Source organism: Dasypus novemcinctus, chromosome 9 (genome assembly GCF_030445035.2).
Source record: "Dasypus novemcinctus isolate mDasNov1 chromosome 9, mDasNov1.1.hap2, whole genome shotgun sequence".
Lineage (NCBI taxonomy): Eukaryota > Metazoa > Chordata > Mammalia > Cingulata > Dasypodidae > Dasypus > Dasypus novemcinctus.
The window spans coordinates 3,963,512-3,986,343 of record NC_080681.1 but is presented as its reverse complement, the minus strand read 5'-3'; the positions used below and the strand labels follow the sequence as shown (position 1 = coordinate 3,986,343).

Below are 22,832 nucleotides of genomic sequence, written 5' to 3'. Positions count from 1 at the left end.
GGGGGGCGGGGTTTAACCCCATAACACAAGGTTACCTACAATATCGACTTTCACATACAGACTTGCCAAATACTAAGCATTTGACTAGCAACAATTGGCCGCCAAACTGCACAGTTATTTGTTGAGGAATCTGCAAGTGATTAGTCGTAATTTTTTGTAACAGGAGACTAATCAACATGTTTATTTAGTATTGTTTTGATTTTGTCAAGCATCTCCAATTGAATATTCTCAAAACTGAAGAACCAAAATGACTCGATAATTGGTAGTCATTTCAGATTTCACAGTAGTAGAAACACTGTGTAAAACTTTAGAAATGACTTGTAAGTTGCAGACTATTAGGCAATATTTCAATCAAAATTATTTAAAAGAATGCATTCACCATCATCGAGTGCAGGTTTTCTGTTCTCTGTGACCCTGACACATAGAGCTATATTATATCAAAAAAGGAGTTCATCTAACAATTCAGTGGGTCAAATCCATCAGTTAAGGGAAGGAGAAGGACAAAGATAAAATGGTTAGTATAATTGTTCGAAGCCAGGTCAACAAAAGAAAAAGTTAGCCAAACACTTCGCTTTTCAACTTGTGTTTTATTCAAATTGGTGTTTCATTCAGGTAAGAGTTGCAAAAGCTGGACAGAGCTCCCTCAGTTAAACTGCATAAAATTAAATTTAATTCTAATTTAATTCACTTCCAGAATGGTATTCTGTTGTCAATGTTAAAACCCTGAAGGAGTTTCATTTTCCATGACCTCTATAAAATAACAAGTTGTATTTGCCACAACCAGAAAAACATCCTGAGCCTCATTTGCCTAGGGAGTTTGAAATCAGATATTACCTACTGCCCACGTTATTTCAATAGCCACAAGTCATTCCTATTAAAAACAAAAAGTAATTTTCTGACCTTGCTGCAGCTATGAATGTTCTTGGCTATGGTATTTATTTGGTGCTGGCAGAACTGTTACAATGCTTTAAAAATACAGGTTCCAGCACATTCCCACCATGTGCCAAACATGCATTTTCCAGTCCCTTTTCCCCTGGACCTTCCATATGAAAAGATAATGGTTAAAAAAAAAAAGATAATGGTATACAACAGTGGTTCTTGAACCTGACTGCCCGTCTAACTCATCTGGGGAACTTTTCTAAAACAAGAACTTCAACCCCTCCTCTCCTACCAGACCTCTTGAAAGGGCTGTCTGGAGCTGAAGCCTCAGAATTAGGACTGGTCACATATACTTTTCAGGCGCATTAGGCAAGCAGCCTAGAATCAGACTTGGTTTAGTGTGTGTTGTCCTTAAAAGAACTGTGCAGGCAGGTTAGAAGAGAAATGTTGGCGGCAATGAGGGATTGAGAGTTTCTAAGCAAATAGGGGAAATAGAAATATGAACTAAGATGATATCAAGGAATCGGTATTGACAGTGTTATGTGTGATGACAGTGTTGTGCTTGCGACAGAAAATGGCCTGGTTTTGAGGTCTACTTCAGTCCTGAAGGACTTCGCGGTGAGCTGACACGATGTCTGGGGTTTGCGTTCAAATGCTCCAGCCAAAAAGTGAAAAAGAGAGATGAGGGATAAATGTGGAAAGCTGGGTGATTGGGTTCATGAGGGTTCATGATTCTCCTGTGTTCAGAAATTTGCATAATAGAAAGGTTTTTTTAAAGTCTGGAATAGAACAAAAAGGATAAAATAATAACCAGTGCCCATCTCTGCCATACACGGCAATCTTCCACTGCCCTGCATGGTGGCTGGCATGTGGCATTGTCTCCCACTTCTCTGGAGAAAAGGGATACAGAGCGGGTAAGTGACTCACTTGCACTGCCAATTGTCTGCTATTAGTGGGAGCCTGACAATTTTCCCTCCTAGGGCTCTTTCCATTGAATATTCCACTCTGAACATGGGATACACTTCCACAGCCATAAGTTAACCAATGTTTTAGAAGGTGACCTTCATAGGGCACTTGAATTTTTCTTTAGGAAATTCTCTGAGATAATCAAGGAAAACAGACACTTTAATTTTAACACAGAAATACACTGAACTGATGAGAAAATCAGTGCAGGAGGTGAAAGTCAAGTAATCAGACATGCAGAGTGGACCAATTTTTAAGTCCCAACATAATTCCAGAACCCATTATAAGAAGATATAAATTATTTCTAACAAACTTGATATAGGAAAGTCTGGCTTTACCAAAGGGAATAAGAATTTGCTTCATTTTATCAACAGATAGTCTGCCACTGCCCTGTATAACATTTCATTCTAGAACACCTAAAAACAGCAAACATCCTTTGTGCACTAAAACATAAAATTTACTCCATCATCCCAAAATACCTATGTACACAGTTTGTGAAAATTCACATACTTCAAAAAATGAGGTATACTAGCACCTCCATGTAAGTCCCACTGATTAAAAAACAAAGTATAGATTTATTTACAAAGACTGCTCCCAAAGAGCTAATGCCAATAATTTCTTGTACTCATAAATAAAATGAGTGGTTTGCTGATGCTGCCAGAAGAAGGAGAGACCCAGGAGCTCTTCGGATGGAAACTACGAGAGTCCAGTGGTTCTCATTGGGGCTTCTGAGGCAGGCTGTCGGTGCCGCACTCCCCACTGGAAGAGAAGCACGTGACGGGGACGCTGGGTAACAATCTCGAGTGGGCACGGCCTTGGAGCCTCCAGGCCCAGAAACCTCTCCTGCTTGCCCAGACCCACGTCCAGATAAAGACACCAGGCCTCAAGCTCAGTCCTGAGTACCAGGAGCTCCAAACATTCTTGAAAAGTATAAATGTGGGTGGGGTTAAAAGGAGTGGGAGAGGGTGTAAGCTACAGTGTAAACTACAGTCCATGCTTGGTGGCAGTGCTCCAAAATGTGCTCATCCATTGCAGTGAACGTACCTCAGGAATGAAAGGAGTTGTTAACGTGCGCAAAGTGGGAGGTGTGGGGAGTGGGGCAGATGGGAATCCCCTATAATTTTTTTTTAAAGATTGATTGATTGATTGATTTCTCTCCCCTTCCCCGCCCCCACCCACCCGCCTCACCCTGGTTGTCTGTTCTCTGTGTCTATTTGCTGCGTCTTCTTTGTCCGCTTCTGTTGTTATCAGTGGCACGGGAATCTGTGTTTCTTTTTGTTGCGTCATCTTGTTGTGTCACCTCTCCGTGTGTGCAGCGCCATTCCTGGGCAGACTACACTTTCTTTCGCGCTGGGCGGCTCTCCTTACGGGGCGCACTCCTTGCACGTGGGTCTCCCCTACGCGGGGGACACCCCTGCGTGGCAGGGCACTCCTTGCGCGCATCAGCACTGCACATGGGCCAGCTCCACACGGAACAAGGAGGCCTGGGGTTAGAACTGCGAACCTCCCATGTGGTAGACAGACGCCCTAACCCCTGGGCATTTTAAAAATAAATTTAAAATATATTTTTTAAAAATAAAATAATTTTTTTTAAAAGTCAGTTTGGGGATTCTCCTAAAGCAGCATGTGTCAAAATATCATGATCAATGTATATCACCTAGAATGGGCTGTGATAAGATCTGGGCTAAAGAGAAGCCATTCTGCAAACTGTGAACGACAACAGTACGTGGTCAGAGGATCTCTTTCCCCAGAGCATCTGCACCAAGTTCCTAAGCAGCTGGACAAACGTACCTTCTCCGAGTGAAGCTCAAAGCATAGGCCTCTCCCAATATCCTAAGGCCAAGTACATGCCATCTTCTCCCTCACTCAGTAAGGACCCACATACTTGTGAAACAGAAAAGAGGGCAGCCTAATCTGTGCATTATTCTAAGGGCCTCAAGGTAGGGACCTGGTGGTGACCTTTGATCATCTGGACCATGAGGAAGATCTGAACGGAAACCTATAATTTCAGTAAGGATCAGGGATGCCGATGAACGAAGAATGAACTTTCAAACGTCTTGTGGGAAATATATACTCCTTGGGAAGGGCCTCAGCATCTGAAGAGACCTGACGTCCCTCAGAAGTATGCCAGTAAGGGCCTTCGTGACCTACAACTGGAGCTCGGTGAGTCACCATGTACCCCCTCCTGGGGCTGAGTTCCTGGGTCATATTCCCTTTCTAAAGAGGATCCAGAAACAGCATGTTGGAATGGTGGCTCCCAACAGACACCAGGACATTCAGCAGTTCCTACAGCCCATGAGCTCATCTTGAAAAAAAGTATCTCATGAGTCACGGTCAAGGATACTCAACTAGAGAAAGACAAATTCAGAGTCAATAAACTTGTTTACACATAAAGTACAGAGAAACTCAAGGCACCAGCTCATCTCAGGTCTCCTGTTTGGCTCTCCAAGGCTGTATCCATGCTGCTGTGTTTAGAATGTAACAATGGCTTGAGGGTGCCAGTTCGGCAGCCCCCTGCTCCCAAAACTGAGCTGGCCCCAGCAGTAAACCATCACCACAGGCGTGGTGGCCCAGAACCCAAATGAAGGCAAGCTCAGAAACCCTTTTGCTCTAAAGCAAGTACAGCTACAGGCAATGGTAAGGCAGGTCGAAAAATGTGAGGGACAATAGGAAATAACAACAGAGTCCCATCCATCAGCCCTATGGGATCCAAGCCCCCTCTCAATTAGAGGTAGAGTGGTCATCACCATCTCAGAATCCACAGGATTGGGGAATGAATGATGGACTAGAGGAGACTTACTGGTATTCTAGTACAGGCTTATTGTGATCCTAGCAATGGAAGAACTTTTATCATTGATGTGGAGGCAGTGGCCACTGGAGGTTCTGAGGGCAGGAAGAGGGAAAAACTGGTAAAATATGGGGGCATTTTCGGTACTTGGGAATTGTCCTGAATGACATTACAATGAAAGATACAGGCCATTATATATCTTGCCATAACCTACAGAATTGTGTTGGAGAGAGTGTAAACTACAATGTAAACGATAATCCGCTCTTAGTGGCAATGCTCCAAAATGGGTTCATCAATTTTAATGAATATACCTCCCTAATGAAGGATGTTGATGGAGGGATATTATGGGCGGTGTGGGGGCCGGGACCTATGGGATCCCCCTATATTTTCATGTAACATTTATGTAATCTAAACATCTTTTTCAAAAAATAAGAAAAGATATACTAAAAAGAAAAAAAGGAAATAGCAAATTGAGGCTGTTTTCCCCCTTGATGATCTGAGCCAGGCCCATGACAGACTGAGGATTTTGTATGTCAGTCGACAGGTACCTGGCACTCTGTACCTCTGCTGAGTCTTCCTTAACCCTGGGCTGTGTCTGCAATGCATGTTCACAGAACTGCCTCCATCCTGCTCAGAGATCTCCTTGTGTCTCTGAGGGTTTCGCTCCCTCACGATGCTGACAACCTGCCTTCTCCCCCACCACGGGCCTGAGCGCCGAGCTGGGATCTCCTGTCAGCTCACTCATATCCTCCCACTGCTTGTATGATGGAAAAGCCTGACGAATTTCTCTCATTCTGCTCCAACTTAACCCAACTCTGCTTTCTCAAACATATGCAATCTGTCTTTCATTTAGGGATATTTTTTGCACTTCTGTTTAACACTGGGGATTTTCGGATTGCCTCTTATTCAATTTCTTTTCCTCCCTTGCTAGGCAGGAAACAGAGGCTGCTGCGGACATACAGCCTGAAACAAATAGGGAAAGACGGAACAGAATTACTCCATCAAACTAATCATGCTTCTAAATTCCAAGGCTGTGTCAGGAAAGAGCTCTCGAAACTGACTCCATGCAGATAGCATTCAGCAATTTCTATCTGCAAAAATGCCCTGTGAATAGTCCTTCTGACTGAAATGCAGTGGTCTTGTCCACACTGCAGAGACTCGGTAGTATAGAGAGATCACCTGGCACGTCCGAGATCACACCTGGAAGGGACTGGCAGGGCCCTGACTGCCTGGCGCTGGGCCTCCAGGCCAAATCGCCTGTAAAGTGGTGTAGCAGTTACAAAACCATCCCCAAAGTCTGACAACTACCAATTCCGTTTAACAAATGTTCACTGAGTGCTGATGGGGATTCAAAAGTGAGTAAAGCATAGTCCTCTCCAGGGCTTTCCAGTCTAGTCGGGTTTACAAAACAAACATGCCCCCTGGAAAAGTTAGCATTCGAGGCAAAATATGTTATGTGTCAAGAGAAAGGTACAAAGTATTGATTTTTATCGGCTTCTGCTCTATCTCTTCTTCCTGTGACCATTTCTAAAATGGAGGAAAATCCATGCAAAGCACTGCACATACATGTGTGCATGTATGTACACAAACACAGATGCCCACAGAGCAAAGAGAGCTGGACAAAGCCAAGCTGGGGGCGGGGAGGGGTACAGGTATCAACTGCCCAAGAGTCTAAAGGTAAATGCCCATCTAGTAGGACCAAAAGAAGATAACAGGTTTACATCCTGCCAAGAAGGACTAGAGCCAAATGAATGTCCTGATGGTGGCGCCGACGCCAAAGGCAGGATAGCCACCTCACCAGAAACAACCTGGTCAGGTTATTTGGTGAAGCCCTCCTTTTGAAGAGCTTCCTTGTAATGGTGGCTACCTGGGACCCCCTGAAGCTTTAAGATCTTGCTATACTCTGGGGGGTTTCAGATTACTTGGCTAGAACTCTCTTGTGACTATCAAGTCACAGAAGGACCCTGGCACCATTTTGAGAAGAGCCCATGTACAAGTCCCTAAGAGAGGAACTCCAAGGGAAGATAAGGTCCATGGCGTCTGAGAACTTTCTTCCGTTACGGCAATACCTGCAACCTTGCATGCCAGACATGAGGGACATAAGTACTTTTGGGAAGACATCACATATTTGAATTTGTACATCACATCAGTTATTACTGACATCAAACTATTCCATCTTGGAATAATCCTATCAAAGTAGGTGTTTAAGATAGGATTTGAAAGTTGGATAATCTTTCTTCAGAAGTAATACTGAGGGAGGAGGAAAAGTGCTCCAGAAAGAAGGAGTATAAGCAACAGCCTGGAGGATTAGAAAAGGTTGCCCTGTGTGTGGAGATTGTGAGCTATGGAGAAGGTAGCAGTGGAGATGAGGCCAGAAGGGGTAGTTTGGGGTGATCTTGTGCCGGACGCTCACCAAATGGTTTCTCCTAAGAACAATGAAGAGTTCCTGAATTTTCTTAACTCATCAAAAGCATAATTGTAAGCCAGGTAGATAGACGATGATAGTGAGCACTCCACCTGGCAGGAACTGTGCGGAGCAACTGACGTCCACTACCTCAGTTCTGACCACAGCCCTGCCCTGAGGAAGGGACCATCACCCTCAGGTTGCACCTGGGCACCCAAAGCTCGCGCTCTTATCCTCTGTGCAGTGCTGCTTCCTTGGCCTCCATCCACCGTCTTAGTCTCCCATACCAGGCAACTTCTTCTGCTCCTAGGATGTGCAGGGCCATCTGCTTCCTGGGACGGCTCATACTCATTTTCCAGTAGAAGCCAGCTGATGCTACCCAAGACGCATACGCAGCTGGCAAGGGGATGGACAGGGGGAAAAAATCAGAAAGAAACAAAAAAAGGATGGGTGAAAACCTCTCAGAAGTCTGTATCTACACATCTGCCCCAAAACTGCCCTTGCAATATGTGCAGCTCTGTCATTCTCAGCACTCACCAGCAATGAGCTACACAGCTGTGGAGGCCTAACAGTGCGGACAGGAAAACAGACAGGCAAAGAGAAAGGAGAATGTAGTCAAGCCCCAAGGAAAAATGGTTAACATCCGGAACCAATCCACCCACGCAGGCTGGGGAGCCGTCCCACCCCGTCCTCCAGAGCCCTTCAGCCCCCGGCTCGCCCCCACACCGCCTCTGGGCCCGCTTCACTACCGGCTCACCCCGACCGCAGGCAGACTGGCCCGCGCCTGCAGGAAGGGCCTCCCGCAGTACCACCCAGTCAGAGTATCACAGAGACGCCCTAAATCTCTGATGTCACAGTCTAATCTGAGTAATGCACAGTTGTCCCTATGGGGCGAAATGTTCCCAGGGTGGAGGCCGCCCCTGCACCGAGGGCTCTGGCTGCCAGAGGAAGAGTGCAAGGCCCTGGCCGATACCAGACCCTGCTGAGTCCACACATCGAGGTGCACAGACCGCGCTGCAGAGAGCCAGTAAATCAGCAGAGATCGCAGCGCTCATCTCATCCTCTGCCACACTCTATATTTCAAGATTCTGGCTCCACATGGGTTCCTTGGGAAAGGAAATGGGCCCAGAGATCCATGTGCCTCTGCTGCTGCAACGGCGTATCAAATCCCTTCAGTCAGCTGCCTGCGTGGAGAGGTGCTGGCAACAGGAGAAAGCAAAGCAGGAAAACAGAGATGGCCTATACAGCTTTCTCTTTTTAGCTTCTAAAAGCCACTCATCACTAGGTGCTGCCTTCAGGAATGTGACGGGTCCTACAGTTAAAGAGACCAGAAATGCATTAAGGCTAAAGTCCACACACTGAAAAGAGGGGCTGGCACTGTCTCCAAATCCCTGCTGGAGACATCAGACTTCCGAAGAGAGGAAGGTTACTTGGAGTGGGAGGAAATGGGACAGCAAGACAGTGAACAGGTGGGCCAAAAACAAAACCAGGACACCCGTCGTTAAGTTCTCTGAAGCGCACTCCTGGGATGGCATCCACTTCCAGCATGCTAGAGGAGTTAAGGAGCACAGGCCTGTTGATCAGGATGAAATATTTCCACAAATAATTGATCCCACACCATAGACGGCTGCTTTAGATAGAGCTGTTACTCAATAAATGAATCAGAGCAGTCATTCAGAGGTTAAAGTTAAGGCCGCTCCTCCGAGACAGGGTATACTTGCTGCGGGTCCTCAAGGCAGTTTCCTAATCCTCGGGCATTAAAAAGAAGCCACTGTGGAAATCAGAATCTCTTCCTCTGTAAATTCAATCCATGGCAAAGGGATTTCAGCTGTGATCCCCGAGTTTGAAAAAATCAGCAGTACTTAGAAATGCACGAACTGCCCATCACTGCAACTGATACGTTTCTAAGCTGTTCCATTTTGAATCAATTACCAATAAGATTCCAACCATCCCGTTGTGAATGGAGCAGAGAAAGGGTGAAAGAGAGCTGTTCAAGTTTCCCCTGAAATTCACTGCATGAGGGGATTTAGACTGGGGAGGGTTTAGATCAAATCTGCGAAGTAGCCAAACCACCTCCTTCCAGACACTTAGATTTCTGTGCATTTAAGTCAAAAGAGGGAACAGAGGGCTGAGAAGTCTGTACAGACCCCAATCCGCAGACCACGGCTTCAGCAGCGCAGCCACGTGTCACTGCCACGTAGAGGTTCCTACTGGCAGGTGTGGGGACGGTGCCTGTCAGAGGCACTCGTGACAAAGGTGGGAAGCAGGGACTAGAAAGGAAACAAGGTCTCTCTCATGATTTCTGTTTCTGTTTTGGGGACAGCACAGGATAGCAAGCACAGAAGAGTCCTCTGTAGGAGGGAGGCAAGATAGCCTAATGGTTAAGGACCTTGACTCTGGAGACAGAGGGACCGGAGCACGCGGCCATGGGTAAGGCATTTAATCTGTGTCCTCATCTATGAGGTCGGGAGACAATGACCTCCCTCCGAACGGGTCCAGTAAGAGAAGTGAATGAAATCGTCCTCACCGGTCCTGGCACAGGGTGGGTCCTCACTGCCCAAGAGCTCTTCCTGGTTTCTTCTGCAGACAGGCTAAGGTAAGAGGATGCCTGTGAAGATTTGGGGATGGCATTCAGGACTCACTGTTTTAGACCTCAAAGGTGGCGCGGTCTGCCTGGAAGACCGACCGCGGGATTCCTGCAGCAGGGCAGCCACCTCCTCCTCTGAAGGGGCCACGGCCACCACGGCCACCACGGCCAGCACGGTCCTGGCCGGGAACCGAGCGCTCCTGCGAGGGGCTGCAGGGAGGAACGAACCTCGCTGCGCCTCTTCCCCAAGCAGCCACCTTCTCCCTCTGCTGCCAGGAAACAGTATAAACAGAGTCTGGGGTGTAAGAACTTAAAAAAGAAAAGAAAAGAAAAAGAAATAGTAAATGATCAAATCCAGGCTTCTGTTTTCTAGAAGAAAGAAGACTGCCAACCAAGGCAGCCAAATGGGGGTTCTAACACAACGGCCGGGGGTTCTAACACAACGGCCGGAGCTTCTGCTCTTTCTCAAAAAAAAACAAAAAACCTTTCCCGTCTCTTCTTCTGTGATAGTGATTCCTCTAATGTTAGATTTTTCATTTTACCCGTTTTCTTGAACTTAACCAAGCGACACCTACCCAGTTCGTTCCTTGCAGCCTCGACTGATTGGCGCGGCTGGCTCGTTGGGCCAGAACCCTACATATCCATAAGGACCCAGGCTTCACCAGCACAAGGTCTTGTGAGGCTAAGGCTTGGTTTTCCAGGTGATAGAGCCTGGCCTTTATGGGATTTCTGAGTTCCAAGTGGAAACATCAGACAACTAGAAGAGAAACATGTTGTTATTCCACTTCTGTGCATCCGGAAAGGTCGCTCTGCCCGCTGCCTAAGCCCAGGTCCTGGGGGCCCAGGATTGCTGAGGCTCCCAGTGCCACCCTGTGCCTGCCCTCTTCCTCCCGCATGCTGCCCTCCAATCCCCACCCTGGGATGGCCTCGCTTCCTCCCTCAGATTCCCCGGGGCGCTGGCACTTGGCCTCAGGGGAACCCTCAACACCTCCAGCTCTCAGAGTTGACTTTACCCACACAGACCCAGATTCTGTACTCTGATCCCAACCAGAGGCCAGACACAAAGTGAGGATCCCAGTCCAAAACCTAAATGTTCCATTGAAAGCCACGGCGGGGGAGGGGGCGGTGGCGGCTGTAGACTGGAACTGGCAACAACTCTTTGTTCCAACTGGTCCCCGAGGCAGGTGATGACTATGGTCTGAGCTGATGGCCATTTTAGGCACTGAAGCTAATCCTTTGTTCCTTTGTGTGCATTCATCTCATTTAGTCCTCACAGCACCCCTTTGAAGATTATTTTATTATTGATTTCACAGGTGCAGAAACTGGGGGTAAAAGAGGTTAACTTGCCCAAGGTCATGCAACTAGAAAGTGTAACCCACAACGCATCTGACCCCAAGGACCTGAGTTTTCAACCACTATACGATATACACTCACTGCACCTAATAGGAATTTAAGCAATAGCAACGATTTCATACTTAGCACAATGCCTGGTCCAGTAAGTGTTCAATAAATGTTTCCATTTGATATAACTGTCCTTGTTCTGTTATCATTATCGTTACATTATTATCTACTAAGTGCTTGATATGTGCTCGTCACTTGTGCTAAGCTCTGGAAATACAAACACCATCAAGACAAGTTTCCTTGCCCTATAGAATAGTGGTAAAAAAGCTGAAGACCAATAAATCGGTAAGCTACATGATGACAAAAGTCAGCACGGGGGCAAAGCCTCTGCAGAGTGGGGCATCAAATGAGGGTGGTAGCCACGAGGGGGGTTGAGGCCCAGCTGCAGAAGTCTGTAAGGAAATCAAGCCTACTAGTGAGAAACATGAGCAACCCTCCTAGGTGTGTGCCGGGCCCAGTTTTGCACCTGACCCTGCCCTCAAGTTCAGCAGCTATGAATAGAGGTCTTGAATGCTAAGCTGTCTTCTGATCTACCCTGTTGACAAGCGTTTTGCCTGTTACTAAGTCATCCTTTTAGCATTCTCACATCTCTGCCAGATCAAGATCTCGGCTTAGTGTACTAGACATGGAAAATAGTTCCTAGTGCTTTCCATTAGGCTCAAGTGGTAAAGGGGGCAACTGGATTTGTGTGTGCGTGTGTGTGTCTCACCAATTCATCAGTGATGAATTTCTATTCTCAATCCTCATTTTTTCAAATCCACAGGATTTTTCCAGTTATTTCTGGAAAGGGCACAAAAATGTTCTAAGCAAGAATAACTGACATCCTTTAAATCCACCAGTCCCATAGAACGCTTTCGGCAGGGAGGCCCTGAGTGTTCACACAAGAATACAGTAAGTCAGACACGGAGGATGGCAGGCAAATCACCCATCTGAAACTTCCGAACACGTGCTATTAACTTGAACACTTTTTCTAGTGCTTTATGAAAACCCATTCTAGTTATAGAAATCAGGGTTTTTGTTGTTGTTTTTTCTTTGGCCTTGTGTTGCTATTAATATTACTTTCCAACTGCAGTAAAACTTCTCATTCCAACAAGGTAAGGGATAGGTCAGCAATGGCCAAAGTGCATTTGAACATATTAATAATTTTTTTAGTTAACAGGATCACAGACTCTTAACACTAAAGGGGCCTCAAGTGTCACTTGAGCCTGTCTCCCTCCTTGCACAGGCCAGGAACGGAGGCCCCGTCACACGCTATGAAGCCTCTTGGAAACATGCAACATTAATGTGTCTGCCTTTACAAGAAATAGTCCCGGTTTCAACAGTCATCACAAAGCCAGCATTAGAATCTAGGCCTCCTAACTTAGGCTACCGCAGCCCTCTTTTTACTGTAATACAAGGAGGTAACGTAGAACAGGAGGGGCTGGGGGAAAGGTTTTAGAGTGCAGCCAAGACTCAGATATCCACATAAGTAATTAAGGTTTCTGAAATGCTTTACAACTCAGCATTCCTCTGCAAGCTTGTTTACACCATTAGTTCCCTAGTAAGCCCTGTTTTTCTAAATAGCTCCTATGCAGATAGACCCTGGCCCCTACCCCGCTTAAAATTCACTGATTAGGCTTCTGATTTGAGGCATATTTGTTGAAGACTGCGAGAACACTATAACTGCTTATGACGCAATTGCTCACCTCTCCACACTGTGAAAATAAAATATCTTAATATAAAATAAAATAAGCCCTTAGCCATCCAAATCACCTAACTCCTAGGCTGACAATTCTGGGCCCTGGGGCCTGGGCATGACTAAATCTCTGGGGAGAGGATGTGGAGAGCCTTGAGCGCCCACCTCCCACAAGAGCAGTCCCAGTTTGGTCTAGTTCCCAGTTTGGGTAGTTCAGTGGCCCAGTTTGCGTCCTGAAAAATTAAAAAAAAAAAAAAAACGCAAAACAAACAAAAGAGCCAACTCAAGGGGAAATCGATGCGGTTCGGTGGCTGAAAGCCTGCTTCCCACAAATAAGGTCCTGGGTTCATTCCCCACACCCAAAAAGGAAAAAAAACCCTCTGGCCGGGGCTGCGGGGCCAGGCCCTCTCCCCACCGAGGCGGCGCAGCCGGCTCCTTGCACCAGGAGGCCGCGGGACCCGCAGGCGCTGCCCAATCTGCTTTACAAAGCCGGGTTGTCTCTTTTGCTGAAACGTATCTGTAATCAAAGAACTCCTCCGTCGCCGGGAGCCCCCAGCAGCGCCTGGCCCCGGCCGCGCCCCTGTCCTCGGCGACGCGGGGTGCGCGTGGGCGGCCCGCGGTTACCGGCCCTCGTGGAGCCGGGTGACGCCCTTTTTAAAGGCCGGCCTCGCTGCCCACCGGCCCCTGAGCCACCCCTTGGAAATGGGTAGGAAGCAGGCGTTCTTCAGGGCAGGCACTCTGGGTGTCTAGTTGCTCATGTCTGCAGTCGGTGCGATTCCTGCGAGATGGTCCCGCCTGATGCGAGCGCGAGCTCCGCCCCGGCGCCCAAGGCGTAAGCCCCTCGGGTTCTTCCGTGGTGGAGGGGCTGGTTTTGCCCGGCTTTCGGGCTTTTTTTGTGCGGATGTTTTGCTGATTTGGGGCAGGGGGGCATCCCCGTTTCCCCGAGTCCTTACATTTTCCAGAACGTAATTAGAGCCAAGAAGGACACCGAGCATCCCTCCGAACGCCAAACTCCCGGGTGTCAAGAAGCCGCCGCCTCCCGGTGCGCTCGCGGGCCCCAGGGTCCCCCGCCGCAGGGCGCGAGCCGCGCGCACCCAGGCGGGGAGCCGGGCCCCCTGCGCGCGCCGCGCGCTCGGCTGCAGCGCGTCCCGGCGTGCCGAGGGCACCACAGCGCGCCTGGCCTCCCCGCAGGATGGGTGCCCTGGAAAAGACGGGATCCCGGTTCCTGCCGCGCGGAAGCGTCACCTGGAATTTGTCTGGGTGGGGGAGGAAAGGACGTCGAGCGGGTGTCGGAGGTTGGGGAGCGGAGCAGTAAGCGGGGTGAGGGAAGGGAGAGGGGTGGGGAAGTAGGCGGGAGCTGCTTTCAGAGCCGGGTCTGCGGCTTCGAGAATACGTTCCTGGCTGTGGCAGAATCACGAAGGCAGTTGAAGGCAGGAAGGTTATGTGTTCACGCAGCTGAGAGCAGAGTGCTGCAACTCCAGGCTCTCGGCTAGGTACCCAGTGATAATCTAATGCTCTCTTTCAAAGGGAAATCCATGGTCATCTGTGTAGTCTTTTTTTTTTTTTTAAGAAAGCTGTGTTAGGATATTTCTTGTGAAATTGAGAATCAGTTTTTTTTTAATCATCTAATACATATGAAATCTTTGGAAATAACTTATTTGACCCTCAGGAACTGTACTGTAGAAAATATAAGAGACAAATAGGAAGAAGATTTTTACATATACTATATTTTTTATGTTCTCAAATTAATTTCCAAAAACCCCTATTTCTCTTAATTATTTCGTTTCGTTTCTGCATGAAAGAACATGAAATTATTCATGAAAACAAAAAGCAGTATTCTGCCCACCCAAAATAAAGATTACATTATTCACAAAATTAAGTGCCAAATTTATTTGGAAAAAGTTTCCACTCACCCTGTTTTTTAAAATTGCGCCTGTACAGTCTCATATTTTGGGGTGATTTCTCTTAAGAGTTTGGTCAAAGGTATCAATTAATTTGAGAATTAAGTGAAAATGCCCATTACCTAGAAGTTTCAAATCTGTGATTCTCTAGAATTGTCAAACAATCCTCAGTTGACCAAATTTCTGACCTCCCAAATTTTAAGTGTTCCCAATTTGTTAAACTGGCTACATACACACACACAAATGGCACATTTTTTTCTCTGAAATATTATCCATGTCCCATTCACGTAAATTTGTATAAAATTCATACTTGACTATATGCATTTATACACTTAAGCATAAAAGGCGAAGTTAGACGCTTGGGGCTGATATTTACAGCACAGAATGAAAATTAGATTGCGAGGTCTATTTTCAATTCTGGCATCAAAAGCTCATCACCGGTTTGTCGTCAGCAAAATGCTCTGCCTCAAAGTGAAGTCATTAATGGAGCTGAGTAAATGTTGATTGGTCATGAGCAGTTCCTTAAATTCTCCACCTCTGCCCATTGCACAGCGGGCCCTCCCGGCCTGGCCTCGTGTTCCACCCCCCGACACTCAGAGCGAGGACCTCACTTAAATTAACTGATTATCCTTCCCCAAAGAAGTGTAAACAGATCCCCATTTATAAATTTGCTAATTGCTGTTCTCAGTGCAGACCCCTTGAGTATCACAGCCGTGCACATATAAAATTACAGGCTCCCTAGCAAACAAGAAAAGCAAAACAAAATTAAACCTCGTGGATGAGAGAGAGAAAGGAGAAAGACTTCGCATTCCACCGGTTCCTTACATGTCCCTTTTGTGGAAAAATATCCCAAAATGTCAAAACATAAGCCTCAAATGGAGAAAGCCACTTAAATATTCTCTCCTGCTGAACTACTTTGTCTTTTGGAAACGGGAAAGCAATAACCAGCTACTCCCCTAGAATAAGCATCTGATGGATTTCTGTATTTTCCAGAAAGGAAAGTGAAATACCAATCTGCTCTTTATCCCTGTGGAATCTGCAGTTTAACTTTGCTTTTTTTTTTTTTCACTCATAACCACCCAGAGAAGAAGGAGTTAAGAAGCAATCATTTTTCCCCGGGTGTGAGAAATGATCTTTTACCAGAGCCCATAATCGGGGTCTCTAAAAAAGCCCCCTTGTTACTACTATTCTTTTTTGGCTGTACAGGAACCGAGTGTGGAGGTCCAGGGATACTTCACTCCTCAGTGGGAGCAGCACCCTTGGAGCGGTCTGGGTGGACACTTAGGCTTCTGTCTGCCCAGCCCAACGCATTTGTCTCCTGCTCTTGCTTCGGGGAAACGCACATCCACACATGCAAAGGAAATCAGATCAATGGGGGGACTCAAACCACCAATACCCAATATTTTCAGCTTGGGTTCCCACGCGCCGTGTGTATTAATCAAAGAGAACGTGCATTAATTTTTTTTAATAAGTAAAAGATGCTCATGGTACCACTGAATTGGTATGGAAGAGGGAACACCAGGAAAACGCCGGCAGGTCTGTGTGGGTGTCATCTCAGGTCCAGCTCCACTGGAAAGGATTGCACTCCCCCTTCCTGCCAGCGTGAAACGTCGCCCGTGAACTTGTCTCTCCGGGAATTTGACTTTACATAACACCAGTAAATCCAAAGGGGCCAGCTCTAAACCCCAGTACAGCATTCCGCAAGCTAGGGCGCGGGGCGGGGCGCCGAGGGCCCCAGGCCCGCCTCGCTGTGGCCCTCGGCTGCGCACGACACGGTCTCGGAAAGCGCAGCGCCGTCTTCGAAGCCCGTTAGGCCTGCGAGCGCCGGGGCGCAAACGCGGGCGGCGAGGCCGGCGAGGGCCGCCCTGCTCAGGGTGCCCCGTGTTCACGTCCAACAGGCGGACTCGGTAGCACCGGGGAGCGGACCTCCGCAGACCACACTGCGGGCATCAGGGCTCCCCGTTGCCTACCTGCCTGCGAGCAGTTTGCTGCTATCGCTTCTACAGGGTGGAACGGGTCGGAGGTACTTCCCTCTCCTGCTAGGTTCCAGGGTGCCACGCTGCAGGGCAGAAGTTTGACGCGGAGAGGCTCTGTCCCCCTGCCCGGGTCCCCTGCCCCGCGCTCTCCCAGCCCTGCGCGCCCCGCAGGCGTCTAATCTCGCCGCCGGGGGAGCGGGGCGCGAAGCAGTCTTGGCAGTCACCCACAGAGCGCGGCCATCCTCGCCCGCCAAGGACAAGTTCAGGCCTCGCCCCCCCTCGCACAAGGTCACTTACCAAGGGGCGCTGCCTCCGCCGAAGGCCGTTTTGACCTGACGGGGAGCAGCCCTGCGCGCGTCCAAGGGGCTCCAGTACTGGCTCTTTTGCGGATACTGGGGTTCCGAACCCTCGAGGCCCGCACCGGTATCGCGGTGCACACACCGATATCGGGGTGCACTTTGAGACAGGGGTTCATCCCTCGGGTCTCTACCCTACACGGACCCTGGGGCGTGCCGTGCCCGCGCGTCGCAAGCCCCCGCCCCAGGCCCACGCCCTGACTCGTGCTTGCCCTGCGCAAACAGATTCGCCCACCGCCTCCACGCTCATTACTTTTTCCTCGGTTACTTAAATGTCAGAGAAGAGTCACTTCCTCCTTTTGCACCCTACTTCCCAGTTGGGAGGTGGAGATGGGTAGATGAGTGCGGGTAAATTAACGAGGTTAGGACTGAACTCTCGGTGCTTCCCTCTGGGCCAACAAGCCATTAGCTGGCAAATTAATGCCCAGAACAAGTTGTTCTCGATAACTCGAGAGAAGAAAGAAAAGAAAGTGGCCTGGGGCAGCAGAGGTTTCTGTGCAGCCTTTTCCTGTCTAATTTTACTAGGGTTTGCGCCGGCGAATGCCCGTGAGGGTACCGGGCGACCGATGCATGGGCGCGTGTGCCCGGTCTGCCCGCGTGGTCTCGGGCGTGCCCACCCGTGTGCGCCCACCCGCGTGCGCCGCCACCTCCGCAGGCCCCCGGCGCGGCGCGGCTGCAGGGCCCAGGGCCGTGGGCTGCGGCTGGGAGAAACCCCTCGGCAGAAGGTTTGAATTATTTCGCTCAGCTGGCGCCCGGGCCTCGGCGGCGCTGGGCGGGGGGTTTCGGCGGGAAAGGCCTAGCCGAGAGTCGGGGAAGCCGGGTGGAGCGGGGCCGGGGCCGAGCGCAGTTGGCGCCGCCGCGTGCCTGAACGGAACGTCCAAGGCCACAGCCAGAGCAGTTGTTCTGGGAGATTCTGGCTCCTCACTTGCCCGGTCTCTGCCTGGAGGGAGGAGGGGGCCTGGCTCTTTGGAGACCGACCTTAAGGCCCTCCCCAGCCCGCAGCGGCAGTGTCTCGGCGGCCTCTCCAGAACTCGGCGAAGGCAGGAGAGGTGCGGTGGTGACAGGGCACCGCGCAGGCCTCTTCCCCAAACCCGCGGGCCTCGGGCCTTTGGGGAGCCACCAGGCTCGGCGGCAACTTTCGCTGACCATACTGTGTGCCCTGTGGCGTGGGGGGACCTGCAGCGCGCGGGTCGGGCTGCCGCGTGGGGGGCCCAGGTCGAAGGGGGCCGGGAGCCCCTCGCCAGCCCCGGCCGCTGGAGGAAAGGAGTACGGGCTGCACAGAAACAGAAGGCCGTGTCTTCGAGTACAAGCTAAGCAGTATTAAAATCTGCTCCCTGGGTTGTCTGGGGACCCCGGCAGCTTTGAAGCTCGGGCAGTGCGGGCATACGGTACGACCCCGAGGAAAAGGACGGTTTTTTAAAAAGACAGCCCGACACACAGTTGCTGGAGGCGAGTGCTGCGCCTGTCGGCGCGCTTCCGCCCTCCCGCGCCCGCGCACTGCTGGAGGGGAGGCTTTTTGCCTGTTCCTGGCTTCCTGCCGGGCCGCGGCCGAGGACTCACGCAGCGGCTCCAGGCCCCTCTCGGCCCCAGCCCGCAGAAGTTAACAGAATCGTGGGGCCCGGCGGGGCGAGCCGGCGCCCCGCACCCCAGACTCCTTTCAACGGGTCCCTGCGTGCGTTAGGGCCCTGGGCAGAGGAGGACATAACGAAAGGCCTACCGCGGGTCCCAAGCCCGCGCCGCGCCTTCCGCACCGGCCCGGGCCCCGCGCAGCGCGCGCCGCGGAGATCCCGCCGCGGCGACCCTTGGGCTCCCGGGACCACGGCGTCCCCACCACACCGCGCCCTTTCCCTTTAAAATCTTTTCTTGTAAGAAAGCCCTGGTCCCTGTGGGGAGCCGACTCTGGGATCCCGTGCGCCCGCGGCATGGCCAGGCCCGACTCCCAGCCCCGCTCTGCCGAGGGCCGGCGAGCGCGCTCGGCTTTCGGCTCCTTCCTCTTCCCGGTTCCTCGTCCCGCCAACAGATTTCGTTTTCTCTCCAATCCGCACGCCCATCTTTACCTTACTGCGTGTGATAAAGACAGTGGGAACGGAGCTCGCCGTGGCGTGGCGTTCTAGGTCAGGCCCTCCGCTCCCACCCGCCCCGCGGGAGCGAGGGAATTCTCGAGACCCCGTCCCCGCGTTCGGGCCCCAGGACTGGACTCCCCTTCACCCAACCCCTCGCTTTTCCCTTGCTTCCCGCTGCGAAGAACTGGCAGGAAGGAGAAAAGTGCGAGCTGAGCCCCGGATTTTAACCCAGCAGGGCTCCGGCTACCTGGGGCGCCCCAGAGAGGAGTTCCTGACGGCAGAGCGTCTGCAGCTGGAAGCTAAGGAAGGTCTGCCTTTTCCACCACTCGGAAAATAAAATAAAGGAAGCTCCCCAATCGGGGTTTGTCCTAAGGCCTAGAAGAACCTCCACTGACTGCATGAAGGGCCTAGCGAGACTCTGACAACAGAGAAGTGAGTGAGGAAACGGCGTCTGGTCCAAGAAGGGAAACACGTATTTGCCACGCGTCCCTTTTTAGATTGTGCGGGAAGGGGCCTGCGTGGACAAACATCCGCGTCCAAATACAGGGAAAGGCTTGAGTGGACCCAATAAATCTCCTTTTAATTTTCTTTTCAGCGACTAATAAAAATAATCCCCCAGCACTAAACCCAAATACTGTAGCCGGCCGCAAGAACACGGAGAATTCCTAAAACCCTGTGTCCGATGGTCACCCGCTAATCGTGTTATTATTAGCCCCAGGAGCATGGAAATTGAACTGTCACTGCCTACAGAGAAAATGGGAGCGACAGCTGTCCCTCCCCGGGTCGGTCCGCTTTCCGGCCTGGATCCTGAGATGGGTCCCCAAGCTCCCTGAGCCCTCGGAGGCCCCCACCCCACCCCTGTACAGGCCGCTGCCCCCTCCCCGGGCTTGCCGGCCAGCCGATCCGCGTGCACTCTCCAGCCCGGGCTGCCTGGCAGGCGCGCCCCCAGCATGGTTGTAGAAGTCCGGGCTGGAAAGTGTCACAAGTCGCCAAAGCAAGCTGTGAGCGTTGTGTGCGCGCGCACACAAGATTCTTCCGACAACAGCTGTTCCTCCGGGCTGTTTTGCACAGTTGGAAGCTTGGCAGTTGATACAAAACGTTAAGGTGTCATCCCCCCCGCGCTCCAGGGTTCTGCTAATATTCAGACGTCGGCACCCACCGGTGTCTTAGGCGTTGTGTGTACATACTATGCATAGAATGCACAGATTTAACAGCATGCCACACACAAACACACAACTACACAGAGCTGTGAGCCTCGACAGTGACCCAGGGCACAGAGTAAGGGCTCTAAGATCCATTCCTGTCACCAGAAACGCCAACGGAGTAGAACTATAATTATGCTCCCTCGTGGCCAGGAGCAAGGGAAATACATAACTTGGGTCTCAGAAAAGTTGGTGGGGGGAGGAGGAGGATCGAAATTGGAAGCTGAATAGGACAAACGGCATTTCCCCGGGCTGGCTGCCGGGGCAAGACTAGGGCGCCGGTTCCGGGGCAGCTCTGGGCAGCGCGGCCCAGCTCCCCTCGGACCCCGCTGTTGCCTTCCACCCTCTGCTCTCTTAACCCCTGCAGCTGCCGGCACCCCGAACTTTGTGCCCTGCTCGGGAGAGAAGGGATGCAAGCAAACAGGTCTCCTTGCTTGAGACTGGCTACGAAAATGCAAGGCCTCCGAACAGTACCCCTGGACGGGTCTCGGCGGGTTGGGGGAGGCTCGAAGCATTTGCACAAGAAAAAGAAGCCCGCATTAGAGCGCACGCTGGGCCGCCAGGGCCGCCCTCTCCCCGCCGGCCCCCCGTGGCCCGCCGGCCCCCGGTGGCTCGCCGGGCCCTCCTGGCCAGCCTCTGGCTGTCCGTCCGGAGGCACTCACCCGGGTGGGGCTCCAGGCCGTGTGCGGCCGCGTCCTCGTTGTCTCCGAGTGGGTCCACCGGGCTCAGCGCCTCCATGGAAAGATCCAGCCCCTTCTCCTCCCAGTCTCGCAGTTTCCGCTTTTTATTTGAGCCGATCAAGGCTTCAACGGAGAAGGCATGTGCTCGCGAGCTTAGGGCGACTGCAGATCTTCTCCTTTCACTCATCTTAGCCGCCCGCACCCCAGCCCCCGCTCGCCCCCGCTCCCCGTCAGCGGCTCGCGCCCGCACGCTCCGAGCGCCCGCCGGGCCGGGCCCGGGAGAGGCGGCGGCGCGGAGGCCGAGGCTGAGGCGGGCTCTGCGGGTCCTCTGCGCCCTCCCCCTACGCCTCCCCCGCCCTGGCCGTCCGGCTCGGACAGACGCCCCCGCCGCCCCAGCCGCTAGGAACGAGCGCCCGCAGCGCCGCCCGCCCGCTGCATGAGCGCCCGCGTCCTGCGTCCCACCCCGGCGGGCGCTCACAGGCCACACCGCCTGGACTTCATCTTGGTTCACTTCTCTTGCTCTCTCCTCCCTCTCCTGCTCTCTCCTCCCTCTCCTCCTCTCTCGGTTTTCCCGTCCTTTCTCTGATCCAAACTTCTGGGAAACTTTTTTTTTTCCCTAAAGCCTTCCCTTGCCGAGGAGCGGGGGCAGGCGGTGCGCTCCGGTCCGAGGGGCGAGGGAGGGGGAGGAAGAGAAAGACCGAGGGGAAAAAAAGCCAGCCCCCGACCAATGGCGAGCCGGGAACAGGAGAAACCCCGGGGGCGCGGGCCAATGAGGGCAGAGGAGAGACTGAGGCTCGGGCCAAGCTCCGCGCTGGGTCGGCCCCGGGATGCTCCCCGCCGGCTTTAACCCCTCGCTTCCCAGTTCCCAGTGGGCTTCTCGCGTGTGTATGTGTGTGTGGACGCGCGCGTGCAGGGAGCGGAGAGTCCAGGGCTGATCCGAGCTGTTTCAAACTCCTGCAAATCCCAAATCCGTACCTTTTCCTCCCAAATCTGTTGTGTCTAATGGGCGCTGCAAGCCTGCGGTCATTGGAGCCATTGTATGCGGATCTGGAATTTGGGGACTCTGACAAAATGCTAACCTGTCCACAAGTACCAGAAAACGAAGGATAATCTTAGGGCTGCCCCTGGGTGCTTTGAGATCAGCTGGTTCCCCGCGGGTGCCCCGCCCAGGTCCTTCCTGCACTTTTTCTAGCAACTACTGTTACCAGCAAAACGAAACAAAGCAAAAAACGTCCCGTTACTATCCAGAGTCATCTCATGCCAAGTCCAAAGAGCACTTTCTCTCCAGCTCTACCTTTCGACCTGGCGGAGGGAGAGACGCGGGCACCTCGGCGCAGGAGGCCGGCGGCGGGGCTCCGGGCTCAGCGCGCGCTCGGCAGGCCAGCCCGGCCGCAGCCCGCAGCCCCCCGCCTGCCCCGCAGCGCGGCCCGCGCCGCGCCACGCAGGGCTCCTGCGGTGGAGACCGCGCGGAGGAGCGGCGGGCGGAGCGGCGGGGCACGTACTGCCGAGAGGGCGCTGCTTCTCCCCTTCGAACCCCACTTCGGGAGCCTCTGCTCCCCATCGCCCTCCCAGCCCCCCGGGGTTTTTGTTTTTGTTTTTAATCTTTCAGATGAGTGCGTTCATCGGGAATTTCCAAGGAATTTAAAGTCCAGCACTCCTGGCGACTCTGTTTCCCACTCCCCTTCCCCAGGTCACGCCGCCGGCGGCAAAAAACTTAGCTCGCAGCCTTGCACGGAGCAAGCTCCAACCGGCTGAGAAGGTTGGGGATCCTGCTAAGGGGGAAACGCCTCGGATTTCGCTTTTGACGACCTAGCCAAACCTGATCCTCCCCTCGGAGCGCCTCGATCGAGAAGCTTCTTTCCCCCGCACGAACTGGGCCCGGGAGCCTACGAGGACCGAAGCGGCCAAGCGGACAAGCCGCACCGACAACCAGGCCCTGAGCAGGGTCGGAAGCCGC

The 22,832-nt window shown here is 51.9% G+C and overlaps 1 protein-coding gene across 1 annotated transcript in view; it reads right to left on the bottom strand.

The window, feature by feature from the left end:
• The window catches only part of TBX15 (T-box transcription factor 15), a 99,545-nt gene extending 78,411 nt beyond the window's left edge, over positions 1-21,134 (bottom strand). Inside the window, exon 1 of the mRNA XM_004456605.2 lies at positions 20,858-21,134. Coding sequence (XP_004456662.2) covers positions 20,858-21,062 — 205 coding nt within the window. The 5' untranslated portion in view covers positions 21,063-21,134. The remainder of the gene's footprint in view (positions 1-20,857) is intronic.
• Between the last annotated feature and the right edge of the window lie 1,698 nt (positions 21,135-22,832).